Source organism: Dasypus novemcinctus, chromosome X, assembly GCF_030445035.2.
Source record: "Dasypus novemcinctus isolate mDasNov1 chromosome X, mDasNov1.1.hap2, whole genome shotgun sequence".
In the NCBI taxonomy this organism is placed as follows: Eukaryota; Metazoa; Chordata; class Mammalia; order Cingulata; family Dasypodidae; genus Dasypus; species Dasypus novemcinctus.
Window position 1 is genome coordinate 52,083,226 of NC_080704.1, and position 13,089 is coordinate 52,096,314.

The following is a 13,089-nucleotide window of genomic DNA, read 5'->3' on the forward strand; positions in this document are numbered from 1 at the left end:
ATATTAAGCAGGGATTTTTTTGGTTTGTTTTTTATTTCTCACCCCTTCCTTCCCCCTTCCCCCCCTTGTCTGCTCTTTCTGTCCATTCGCTGTGTGTGTTCTTCTGTGTCTGCTTGCATTCTTGTCAGCAATACCAGGAATCTGTGTCTCTTTTTGTCGTGTCATCTTGCTGCGTTAGCTTTCCGTGTGTGCGGTGCCACTCCTGGGCGGGCTGCACTTTTTTCACATGGGGTGGCTCTCCTTACAGGGTACACTACTTGCGCATGGGGCTTCTCTATGTGGGGGACACCCCTGTGTGGCATGGCACTCCTCACATGTGCATCAGCACTGCGTGTGGGCCAGCTTACCACATGGGCCAGGAGGCCCTGGGTTTGACCCATGGACCTCCCATGTGGTAGGTGGATGCTCTATGAGTTGAGCCAAATCCACTTCCATATTGAGCAGTTTTACTGAACTATGTTCATATACCATACAGTCTATCCAAAATGTATAATCAGTGGTTTTATAGTATAATATCAGTGTTGTGCATTCATCATCACAGAAATTTTAGAATAATGTCATAACTCCAAAAAGAAAAATTCCACACCCATTAGCAATCCTTCCCCTGCCCTACATAACCACTAATCTAACTTCATCTTTCTAAGCTGATTTATATTTGCATTTTTTTAAGTGGAATCATACAATATGAAGTACTTTGTGTCAGGTTTCTTTCACTTAGCATTTATTTTTTGTCTGATATCAACATTTGGTGTTAACATTCATTTGTTCATTTTCAAAGAAAAACTAACATCTTTTGATTGGGGAGTTTAATCCGTTCATATTCATTGATATCGCTGTAAATGCATTATTTCCACCGTTTTCTTCTTTGGTTTTCATATGCCATATCTTATTTGTCTTTTTATTCTTTTGGTTATCTTTTATGCTCTTCTTTCTATTCTCTACTCCAAGTCTCTCTCTCCTGTCTTTTTCTTTCAGCCTGTGAGCCTTAGTAATATGAGCACTCCTAGCTGCAAGGGAGGCTGGGAAATTTCTTTATTTTTTTGATTCTGACAACAGTTGGGAGAGAAAACAGTAAGAGAAACTACATATGTTGTAAAATAGACTGTACTGGTAATGCAAGTTAGCTGATATGTTTTTGGTAAATACAGATATAATGTTGATATAACATGAGGTGTCTTACTGCTTCCTTTAGAATTTTCCTAAGTAATAGTAGAATATAAACTTCAGTAGGAAAGAAAAAAGCTCTCAGCTTGGCTGCTGCACTGACAGCAGGGGCCTTTTAATTTACATTTTAGGAAAATTAAAGATGAGTGTCTGTATCCAGGGCTCCTCCTAAGAAAGAGCATATCCTAAGTGCCATGCAGTATTTTAAGTATTTACATGTGTTATCTTATTCTTTAAAACAACCCTATGAAATAGAGGTACTGCTTTTGCCATTTTACAGAGATGAGAATATTGAAACTTACATCAGTTAACTTGTTTCATGAGTCTTATAGCTAGTAAATTATGTGGCTGGGATTCTAACCCAAGTCTTGTGTCCGTCACAGCTTGGTTTTGTGATTTCTATGCAATATTCCACACAGGTTATAGAAGCAGAACTTTTGTGTAACTTTGGGATAGATGGATATAATGTGCTTTAGCACCCTCTTTGCTATATTATACTAGAAAACCTTTTAAGTGTCAAAAAGGTAGTTAAGTGATGCTACAGTGTAAATTGAATCTGTCATGTATTAAATTCTTCAAAGAATAATGTATCACAGGTTATTAGAAGCTACAAGAGACTGATTTATTCAGCAGTAATTTCCTAATTTTGTACTTTGCCATACTTTACCATAGGGACCAAAGGCAACTTTGCTTCTGTCTCTACCATTTAAAGACTCATATCATAGTGGAGGAGATAAACATCTACCTGTGATAGAGATATAGGTATTAATTTGGAAACATGTATCAGAAAACAACTCTATTTGGGTTTGGGAATGTGTCAGGGAATTCTTCTGGAAGGAATAGGTGAATGATGTGTAACGGATGGATAGGAATTTGCGAGATTGAGATGTGAGTTGAGGGAAAGATGGCAATGGCTTTTTCAGGCAGAGGAAGCAAACATATTTAAGATCACAAAACTGTGTAACAGCATTTTTATTTATAGATCTGGATGTTATTTTTCCTGACTGAAGTATTGGCTATGAGGTTGGAAAAATTGAGCGAGAGTCATATGTCACACTAGGTTGTGGGTAATCTTCAATAGGAGTTTAAAATGGAAAGTGTCATTTTTGAGTTTTGTAAAGCTCATTGGCAATAGTAGTAGAAGGTAGATCAAAAGTGGGAAATGGAGGGCAGCTTAGAACTTGGGAAATGAGCTAGGAAACTGTAGGGCAGGAAGACAAGTTGAGATCTTAAAATTACCTAGAGAAAGACAGAAGGAATGGAGAAGGGATAGGTTCAAGGGCATTTTAATTATTAGATGACTGTCATAACTAGAATGGATGTGGTTTATTGGTGAGAGGTGAGAGAAGAAAAGTTGGATTAATTTTTGACTTGGTCATATTGTGAGATTGTTACCTACCACTATCTAAAATCTGTACCATTAGAACATCAGACTCTCTCATTCAGTATAAGATTCGTGAAGTTTGAGCTATTTGTAGTGAGCAATAGACAATTGGAAATTCATGCCTGGAGCCTTTGGAATGCCTCCATTACTCCTCTCCCCCCAACACACACACTTTGGTTCCTTGTAGGGTGAGTAGAAGATTACTAGTTTGGCATGCTTTTATTTTTTAATAGTTTCCCTGCATAAAAATATGATTGTCTTCAAAGATGATTACTGGGATATGGCATATAGTGGTGGCACTATAATCAAATTATTTTACCCAAAGATTGCTAACATTATAACAGTATCTTGATAATTTCATCATTTTGAAACTAATTATTTGTCCTTAATGGCTACCTTTGACTTAGAGCTTGTCTGATAAAGTTTTAGAAGCTTTAATATTACAAAAATTCACTTCTGTTAATCCCACCCTTTCCTTTGTCTGGGAAACAGTCTCGGCCAGATGGAGGTAATTTTTTCTTTTTTTTGTAGAAGGCCAAATAGTAAATATTTTAGGCTTCATGAGCCATATGGTCTCTTTCAAGTACCCAACTCACTGTAGCTGAAGGCAGCCATAGACAGTATGTAAATGAGTTGGCATGGCTGTGTTCCATTTAAAGTTTGTCAGAATAGGTGGCTGGTTGGATTTAGCCCATGGGGCCTAGTTTGCTGACCCCTGGTATAGGTAATCTAACTTATAATGATTTGGATTGATGCAGACAGTATGTTTTATAAGTAATACATTACCCGGAAAGTTGCTCCCCTAACTCCTTACAATAGGTTAAGAATAACTACATCAAATTTAAACTCAAATTTAAACTACATCAAATTTCCATGTCAGTTTGGATCATCCTTTTGCATAGACTTGTTATGATGGGGATGCTATTGACATTTTTGGTGAGATAGTGCATTACTATTTTGGGAGGGAATACATGTATTTCAGGAAATATGCAATTTGCACCCCCAGATCACTGGAAGTTAGTAGTACTCCCTGCTTCCATCAGATCCCCCTCTTTGTTTTACCAAATGGCTCCACTTGAGAATCATTGCCAAAACAATCCAAGACAGTCTTTGTGGAGCTTCTTGTTTGTTTGTTTTTTAATTTTGAAAATCAGAAATAGCTCTCATTATCTCCAAAGATGTCTGTTTTAGAATCACCATATCTTATTTCTCCTTCTCCTTTCCCAACCTTCTTTGATATTGTGCCCAAGTACAACTTTTTTTTTCTGGTACTTATTTATACTTCATTAACTCTTAAATGTTTATAACTTGGAGTATACTATTCACTTAATTTCATAATCTTTTGTCACTAGATTGTAAGTTCATTGAGTTGAGGATAGGGATTTTTGTTTGTATTCATGACTATCTTCCTAATGCCTATAATTGCTATAACTCATAAAATGTTCTCAGTTTATATATGAATTACATTGTTTGCTGTTATAGAAAAATGAGACAGCTCCTTGCCAAGGTTTATAAGTTTCTAATGCATTATTCTTTGTCACATAGGGAGCTGGCTTAAATACTGAATGATGCAATTTAGTAAAGTTTTGTTCTGGCATCTGTTCTATGCAAGGCATTGTGCTAGGGCATAAGCAGATGATTAGCATTCCTGCCTTTTTGGAGAGTGTTTTTTGTTTTGTTTTGTTTTGTTTTCATTTGTTTTTTGTGAGATGGGGTTTAGCAAATACACAAATAACAAAGATACGGTGGTTTAAAAATAAGCTCTGGAGGCTTACCCTGATTCAGTTACCATGTCTTCTACTTAGTAACTGTCTCCTTGAGCAGGTTCCTTAGTCTCTCTGATCCTCAGTTTCTCTAGTCTGTAAAAGAAGCCCTCCAACACCCCATGGGGTTGTTAAAACCTTTTAAAGGAGATGATAAATATTAGCATTTTGCATAAAATTAAGTTCTTACTATTATATAATCATGTCATATGATAAAGAAATGGTAGTAAGAGCAAATTCAGAGGCTAGAAAGATCACCTATGGTTTGAGGTAGGAAAGTAACAAGACTTCTTGGGAAAGAAGGGTAGCATTTAAAATGGATCTTAATTGGGAAGCGGCCTTGGCCCAGTGGTTAGGGCATCCGTCTACCACATGGGAGGTCCGTGGTTCAAACTCCGGGCCTCCTTGACCCATATGGAGCTGGCCCACGCGCAGCACTGATGTGCGCAAGAAATGCTGTGCCACACATGGGTGTCTCCGAGTAGGGGAGCCCCACATGCAAGGAGTGCGCCCCGTAAGGAGAGCCGCCCAGTGCAAAAGAAAGTTCAGCCTGCCCAGGAATGGCGCCACACACACGGAGAGCTGACACAACAAGATGACGCAACAAAAAGAAACACAGATTCCCGTGCCACTGACAACAACAGAAGCGGACAAAGAAGAACACGCAGCAAATAGAGAACAGACGGCTGGGGTGGGGTGGAAGGGGAGAGAAATTAAAAAAAAAAACATTAAAAAAATAAAATGGATCTTAATTGATAGAATTTATAGGGTGGTAGGGATGGGGATAAGATTTCCTGGAGGGGAAGCATGAAGTATGAACAAAGTAAGGAAGTTGGGAGAATGCAGGATATGTCCTAAAAGCAGCAAATGCCCCTCAGTAAACTCATTTTTCCACCACATCCCATACCACCTTCTAAGTTGGTGAAAGTGGTTTCTGTTGTTACTCAAGCCATGTTACTTCCCCCCCCCCCGCAAGCCCCCTTCAAAAAGAAAGCTATCTTTTAAAATCTTGATTGAATTTACTACTCCTACACTATGGATTACCACCACCACTCCCACCACCCCCAAGATTGCTTACTTTTTGAGAGCAGGGGAATTAGAATGTAGTCAGCTTGGCTTGTTCAGTCCCCGGTACCTAGTAATTGCTCAACTTTTTCTAAAGGTGTAGAGGTGGGTAACAGTAAATGAATGATCCCAATTCCAAATTTTAAAAATACGTAAATAAGAACTTGTGAAGGGGATGTTGTATGAGACCTTTTTGAATCCCTAAATTTGTGAATATCTCTGTAGTGTATAATTTCCTCCTTCAAAAATCAGGGTGTAAAGAGGATTTAATGAGATTGGATTACCATATTTATTAAATTTTTAAGATGCACTTCACATTTTTCATTGTTTGCAGAAAGGTAGTTGGAATTCAAAGGGAATGCACAGTTTAGTCCTAAAACAAATTTCAGTATTAAAAATCATATGCCAAAAATTCACCTAACTGGTTACATATTGGGCTTTAAATATCACTGGTCCTTTTGTCTCAAACTAATGACTGCAGTTATAGCATAAATACCTAAGTTATCTCTTCCTTAGGGCAGAATCACTACAGAGTCTTCCACAGTCTTCAAAGATCCCCCTGGTAGTACTGAGTCCCAACTGCCTTCAGCTGTAATGAGCTCAATAATGCACCCTTTATTGGCTTCTTTCCCTTTCCAGTCTCATTTCCTCACTCCGCTATTTGTGTTTCCTAGGATAACTTCCCAAATAAACTGCTTATACTAAAATCTTTGTGTCAGGGTTTTCTTTTGGGAGAAATGTAACCCAAGATTGTATGGCAATAAGAGTTTTAATATTAGTTTAGATTTTTCTAAAATATAGGTTTGGGGAAATTTGTTCACAAGGACAAATGTTAACAAAGTGTTTAAGCTTTGCTATTTGTTTAATGGCAAGATTTACTAAGATAGATTTGCTTGATTATTGATAAAACATGTAGTATGTACTCAAATGTTTGTTGTTTTTGAGAAAAGAAACTGACCAGTTCCCATTCAGAGACCAGAGTTCAGTATGAGTTTGGATAAGTGTTGGCATCTTTTTGTGTGTGTGCTGCAAAAATAGTGGTATTTAAATCCCAAAATATAAACAGTAGGCCATGTTTTGATATGTGATTTTTTTTTTATGTTAAGATTTTATCTAGATTTGTATTCATTTCCTTTGAATTCTTATCACTTTCCTAGGTAAAATTAAATCCCATTCAAGAGGTGGAGAGAACCAGAGAAAGAATACAGATGCAAGGAAAAGAGAATAGGGGATAGCGTAGTCAAGTATTTTCTTATCATTAAACAATAGTTTTTATTTTAGATTTGCACCATAGAATTCTGCTGATAAATTTTTGATATCAGGGCTGGCTTGGTTAAAGAAGCATCCAGTACTATCTCACCAAGTTGATTGGATTCTGTGTCCTCTGCTGACCCATCATTGTTATTTTGGTGTTTTAAGAAATATATCATAATGCATAATAGAGTTTTAAGAGCTTGAAACAACTTGGATACCATGTTTTATATTAATAACATCATATGCATTAGACTTAAATGCTTTTCTTAAAAGTCTGTTTTTCCCTTTCTTCCCTACAGAATGCAGCCTTTTTATATGGTCTTGGTTTGGTGTACTTCCATTACAATGCATTTCAGTGGTAAGTTGACAAGAAACTAATTATGCCATTTGTTTCTAGTAAATGGCTTTTTGTTTTTTGTATGTAGTAAACACAAAATTTTAATGTCAGTAAACCTGCATTTTCCAGTAGTAGAAGTTGTGATTAGATTGTTCCTTCAGAGATACTGACCCACCATAGGTTATTAGAGTTGTGTATGTTCCTAAAATAATCTGTTATAAGATTCTGGCTAAAGAAGGCTTAGATTAGAAAGCTTTTTAGAATTTCTCAATTACTTATAGAGCAGAGGGTTCCTAGATTATTCGAATTGGGGAATGATTGCTTCTCATTTAAAATCTAAAGATCTATGGGTAAATGCTCTATGATTACCAGTATTTTTATCTTTCCAGACTTCTACACAATTCCCTCACCTGCTAGCACTTCCCAATTTTTAGTAACTAGGTATCAGATTATAAACAGTTTTCTATAAAATGAGAGTGGTACCACTTCCAGAAATGGGAATTAAATGAGAGTAATATGTCAGAATTTATAAACTGTAAAGTGTAAGGTCTTTTTATTACTTTGATTACATTGTTGTTTTCTTTTTACCAGACAAAACAATAACATGCTCTAATGGAAAGAATATAGAATTTGGAATTGAAAGATAGGTATTCTGGTATTGGCACTACCACTTAGTTTAAAATCTTGAGTTAAATAGCCTCCCTTATATCTCTTTCCTTATTTGTTTAAAAATATTTTTTAAAGTACATTGCAGTCATGTGCCTCTTCTATTTTACAGTGGTTTAATGATCAAAAGAGACAATGTTCATTTTATAAACTGTAAAGCTCTATGTTGACATTTTTGAATTTTGAAATGTATCTGACCTTGTCAGTCTCTTCTATTCTCCATAATTTTAAGCTGAGTGAGATCTGTGAGAGTCTAAAGGAAGGTGATTGATCATTTGGCCAAAGGTTACCACCCTGTCATATACCTGTTGGGCACTCTGAATATTCATTACAGAACTTGTGCTTTGACAGTGATTTGGTCTGTTTTCCCTAAAGGTGAAACTTTAGACACGGATAACTTTTCCTAGTATATTTTTCTTCTCTCTTTGCTTTTGGGCCTATTGATTTTTGAGCATTAGTGGAAGCACTGCATTGTTATAGAACACCTGTGTGGATGTATAGAGTATTGTAATCATTCAGATTGTGGATTTTCTTTATAAATGTTACAAAGCTATAATTGATCTTTATAAGGAAGCTTTATTTTTTTCTCTTAGATTATCCATTGCTTTAGTTATCTTAAATTTTAAGCCTCTTCATGTTCAGTGTATCATATTTAAAACTAGAGGTGGTCTTAGAGATAACTTAGTTTTTTCCCTTAATTTTATAGATGGAGTAAGCAAGGTATGTGTATGTGTGTGTGTTAACTCAGTATCATATAACTCTTTCATTAGTGGCAGAAGCAACCTTATGCTCAGATTTCCAATCTGATATTTTTTCTGTAGTACTCTGTCCCCAAGTCTGAAGATTAAAAAGTGGTTATTTCTGTAAAATAGTATTTGTAGTTCTTTGGGGGAACATTCTTTATAGCCAGCCAGAAATATTTAGGTGAAACCCAAGGCAAGAGCCTCTACAGTTTAGGAGTGCACATATTTTCACATTCCTTTGATAACTTGTGAGCTCTCAGGAGGTTGAAGATATGAACATAAAGTCAGTAGTGAAGTTAAGCAAGCATCATTTAAAAATATTAATTGCTTTAATAAGTATGTGACCATGTGAAGTTAGGGGATTTTGTTATGTCTTTTGATTCCTTATCTATATTATGATTTCTATATCCTACAGTTGACCTAAGAAAAGAAACTGAATGATATAAGGACAGTGCAATGTCTGAATTAATTAAGTGCCCTCTGCTCTCTTGATCCTGGCCTGGTCTTCACCATTTTTGCATGAATTGAGTTTCAACTCTGTAGTTGCTTCCTAAAAGGATACATCTCACACCTTTTCTATGAATCCACCCTAGCTGTGTTTTCCCTCTGCTCTTCAAATGTGTTTTCTCTCTCCTCTTCAGATGTGCCTTGTTCAAACTGTGCTATCCCAAGTTTCTGCTTTAACTTACTTTGCTATTTCTTGAACAACCACAGAATTAGAAAGCATAGGGCAGGTACTTTGAAACCGTTTTAGAGTACAGCTTTAACTGATAGGATCCTCCGAGGATAAAACTACATGTGTGTAAAGGTTTATTCGTGGATAGCTATTAATTTCTAGGATCAGCCATTTTTTATTACATGCCAAATTATTTGTGATTTGTTGAAAAAATGTTTCTAGAGGAAGGGTGTGGTATTTTTTTGTATTGTTAGCACAAAGAATGTGCTAAAGATGTCTCAGAGTATCATATCTCTGATACCTTCATAATTTAAATAAAAATATTTGGTATTTGTGCCTTTGGCATTTAACACGAGATTTAAGTATTTCATAATAATATGTGTAACCATCATGTGTATGGGGGTTGGTGATGGTGACTTAGTTATTTTTAAGAACAGTTTCTTGACTATGATATTATCTAGCCATCTGTTTGTCTTATTGTCATGTTATGCTGCCCATTTTTTTTTCTGTTGGAGTTAAATCATTGATCTTCCTATAGACCACTTGAATTATTTAGTTTTCCCAGTTTTAGTTGTCTTTTCTTAGACAGAGGAGCTTAAGTCAGTAGTAGTACGTTAGAGCAGCTGTTAAATCCACATTGGATTTATAATTATTCAGTTTTACCATTATCATGCTCAATACTCTGGAACTAAACTTTTTTTAAAAAGATGCCTAGAAGGAGAAGGGAAGATGTAGAAGCACAAAGTAAAATGTACATAGCGGAAAGCTAGGAACCAATCTCTAACAAGCCATTTTTGAGTGTACACACTTGTTCTTGTTCATGAAGGTGGTGAATTGCTAGGGGTACCTTGAACTGAACTTTTCCTTGCCTTTAACAAAAAAATTTATATCCTAAGGTGAGAGGAAGTGAAATGTATACAGGAAAAGGAAAGGTTAAGCTGACAAAGAATACAGTTGAGAGAAAGATGAAGTATTTTTACAATGCAATGAAAGGAAATAGAATGAAAATTATTCCACCTAGTATAACTTAGAGCCATATCTCTAAATATAGCTCCCTAAATTCTTTATCAGTCCTGTTTCTGACCTGTAACCTTTTGCATTCTTCCCACTGATCAGTATCACAATGGTCTTATGGTAGCAGTTCTAAAATTTACATAATTCTGTGCTGGAGTCATAGGAAATTGGAAACTAAGCTCCCAGATCTGACAGGCCATGTAAAGAAATGTAGTGATCATTGTTATGCTGACATCTAAGGATTAAGGGAATGAGTCGGAAGTGAGTATAGAAATCTCAACGCATGACAAATGAGGTTTTTATAGAATTCATCAAAATACTGTACCAATCACAAGTGCTCTTAGGGGTGTACATATCTGCTTTCCTATATAGTCAGTGCTTTGTGCAGTAAGGAAAAAGAGAATAGTGATTTTAGTGACTTATTTAAAAGCTTTTAATGGAATGAAAGAGTACAAACATAAACCTAATATTGTTGTGATACCACTGACTCTGAGGCTGTGTAGCATAGAGTCTGTTTGAACCTAATATTTAATACATACTTTTGAGCTTCCATAACGTAGACTAATGCTCTTGGATCAAAAGTTTAATTTTAAGTATATTTCCATTAAAACAAAACAGTTTATGCTATGTGGTGAGTTTATTATGTACACTCTTATTTTAAACTGCAGGTAATTAAGGCAGTTCTGGTAAAGTTATGCTTACCAGTGACACACAGATTGCCAGAGATAATTTGGAAGAAATCTGGTAATATGGGAGGAAAAAAAGTATCCCACTGCCTGGAGTGATGAAATAAAGACTGGCTAGAGAGAGAGAGAGCAAAAGAGCCAGGAGACTTATCCTTATATTTAAGGTCCTCTCTAATTCAACCTCAGATGATCCTTCTAGCTTTACTGCTCCGGAGTATGCTCTTTGTGCCAATCACAATGTACTAACACTTCCCTGAAAATTTTATCTGTGAATTTGACTTTGTTCATGCCAATTACTCTATTTTGTCTGCCTTCTTTATCTGTCTCCACCTGATAAAATTCTTGGGTCTTGTTGATGACTTCAGTAAATTTTCCTCTTGTTTCATTTAAAAGGAACTACTAAATTTCCTAATTGTGTGTATGTATGTCATTACTGAGTAAGAGAGCTAGAACATTCTATCTTTTAGTAAGTGTGGAATTAGTTCATCTGTCTCTGAGGGAAACCTCCAGACTCTGCTTTATTAGCCTCAGAGGACTTAAGTTTTTATTACACTTTTTTACCAAGTGTATTAAAATAAAACTGTGTTTGATGGCTGGCTGGCTACTAGGGACGTTTACTTTATATTATTTTTACTATAGTTTGGTAAGGTTCTAGAGGACATTTCTGATGACTTTATAGAAATCTTTAAAAATGACCATTCTTTAAAATATATTCAGTATATGTGTATGTTTTTCATAGGTAGTGATATTAAGGTTTTAGTTTTCTATCATTTTCTTTTTTAAAAATGTGTTATTCATATTCTTTTTAAAATGGTTAACAATGGCAAATGTTAAATGCAAAAAATCTTTAAACTGAAAATCTATTCAAATAATTTTGGCTATATATAAACTATATTTTTCAGATTTTAAGGAAAAATGCACAATAATATGTGCTTTTTTTGTTTGTTTCAGTAGAGAATATGCTGTATTTGAAAACTATAAACCTTTCCAGGTGTTGTATTGTAAAAGTATTTTATAATTTTTGATAGCTATTTCTCATGTTCTAAAATTCCCTCTTCATATATCTGCAGTCAGCAAAAATTATAGCTTGTGCTACAGAGATCATGTTCTGGCTACATGCAGCTTGGCAGGATATGAATGCAGTAAAATGTTGTCCAAGATTAGAATGTAGTCTGAATGGTATCTATTCTCCCTCCTCCCCCCTCCCCCCACTCTCTTGCACTGGCTTGCTCTCTCTCTCTCTCATACACACACACAGACACACACACACATTGTCTTGTGGGAGTGGGAAAAAGTGAAGATACACACACGATAGATGGGTAAAAGTTTAGAAAATAGCCTTAGATGTTTGAGGAGGCGAACTGATTAGTAAAGAGACTGTGGAGCTGCCTACCATACCCCATCCCACACGTTCAAGAAGAAGTTCAGACTAATTGTAAAAGTGATGGCATTAGTAAACATCTATTAAACTTAAATCTTTTACTGTATTATTTAGAAAATTAAAAATAAAAGTAGAATCTAGACCTCAAGGAATAATAGATTACTTGGAAACACTGGAGACAGTACATCAAAAGGTGGAAAATAAAATAATTTGATTATAGAGAGTGGACCTAACTGCTTGTTAGTACTAAACAAAAAAGTAGCTGGTATTGAGTTTGGCTGGTGAGCCTTGAGGAATGAAGCAGAAGACTGAAAATATTCCAGGTCAGGAGAACATAGTAAGGAGAAGCAGTGAAGTTAAGAGGACCAGCATTTGCATGAAAAAATTCCTAAATAAGCCAGTTCATAGCTGAGGAAGAGCTATGTTAGGACATAACTGGGAATGGAGTTGAATAGGTACTATTAGATCTTAAATGCAACATGGAGATGTGATTTACAGTATCACAGGAGCCACAAGTTCAAGGAAATATATGTAAGACAGAGCAGAATAATAAACTTCCTTTAGGACTCAAATTTCAGTAAAATACTAATGAGATATTGAGCCTACAAGGTACTGAGTTTGAGGTATACTTTGGAACAACAGAGAGGAGAACTTGATGGTTAGATATATATTGGTTGCAGCATTGTCATGGGCACTTTTAGTAGACCTTAAAGAGCAAACATGTCCCACACTGATGTGTTTTGGAGCATGTGTTTTTGCTTTTAAGTTAGTAAGTTCTGTCTTTATTTCCAGTGTGTTAACATATCCAAAGAATTTGTTAGAATGAACCCATGTTTCTTAGCACCTGTGTGACATTGTGAACTAAGTGGATAAGGTATCTATATTAAAGGCACCTATGGAGTAAAACATATCTCAATAGTAGGTTTAGAGAAAAGATTGGAAAACGAAACTTGGAG

At 35.7% G+C, this 13,089-nt stretch overlaps 1 protein-coding gene across 11 annotated transcripts in view; it reads left to right on the top strand.

Annotated features, from left to right (window-relative positions):
• Positions 1-13,089, top strand: part of KDM6A (lysine demethylase 6A) — a 274,310-nt gene that overhangs the window by 151,173 nt on the left and 110,048 nt on the right. For all 11 annotated transcript variants that reach the window (XR_011647989.1, XR_011647990.1, XR_011647991.1 and 8 more), the window contains exon 5: positions 6,930-6,988. Coding sequence is in view for 8 of the 11 variants with exons in the window: in XM_058290960.1 (XP_058146943.1) it covers positions 6,930-6,988 (59 nt within the window). In the remaining 3 variants the exon portion in view is untranslated. The remainder of the gene's footprint in view (positions 1-6,929; positions 6,989-13,089) is intronic.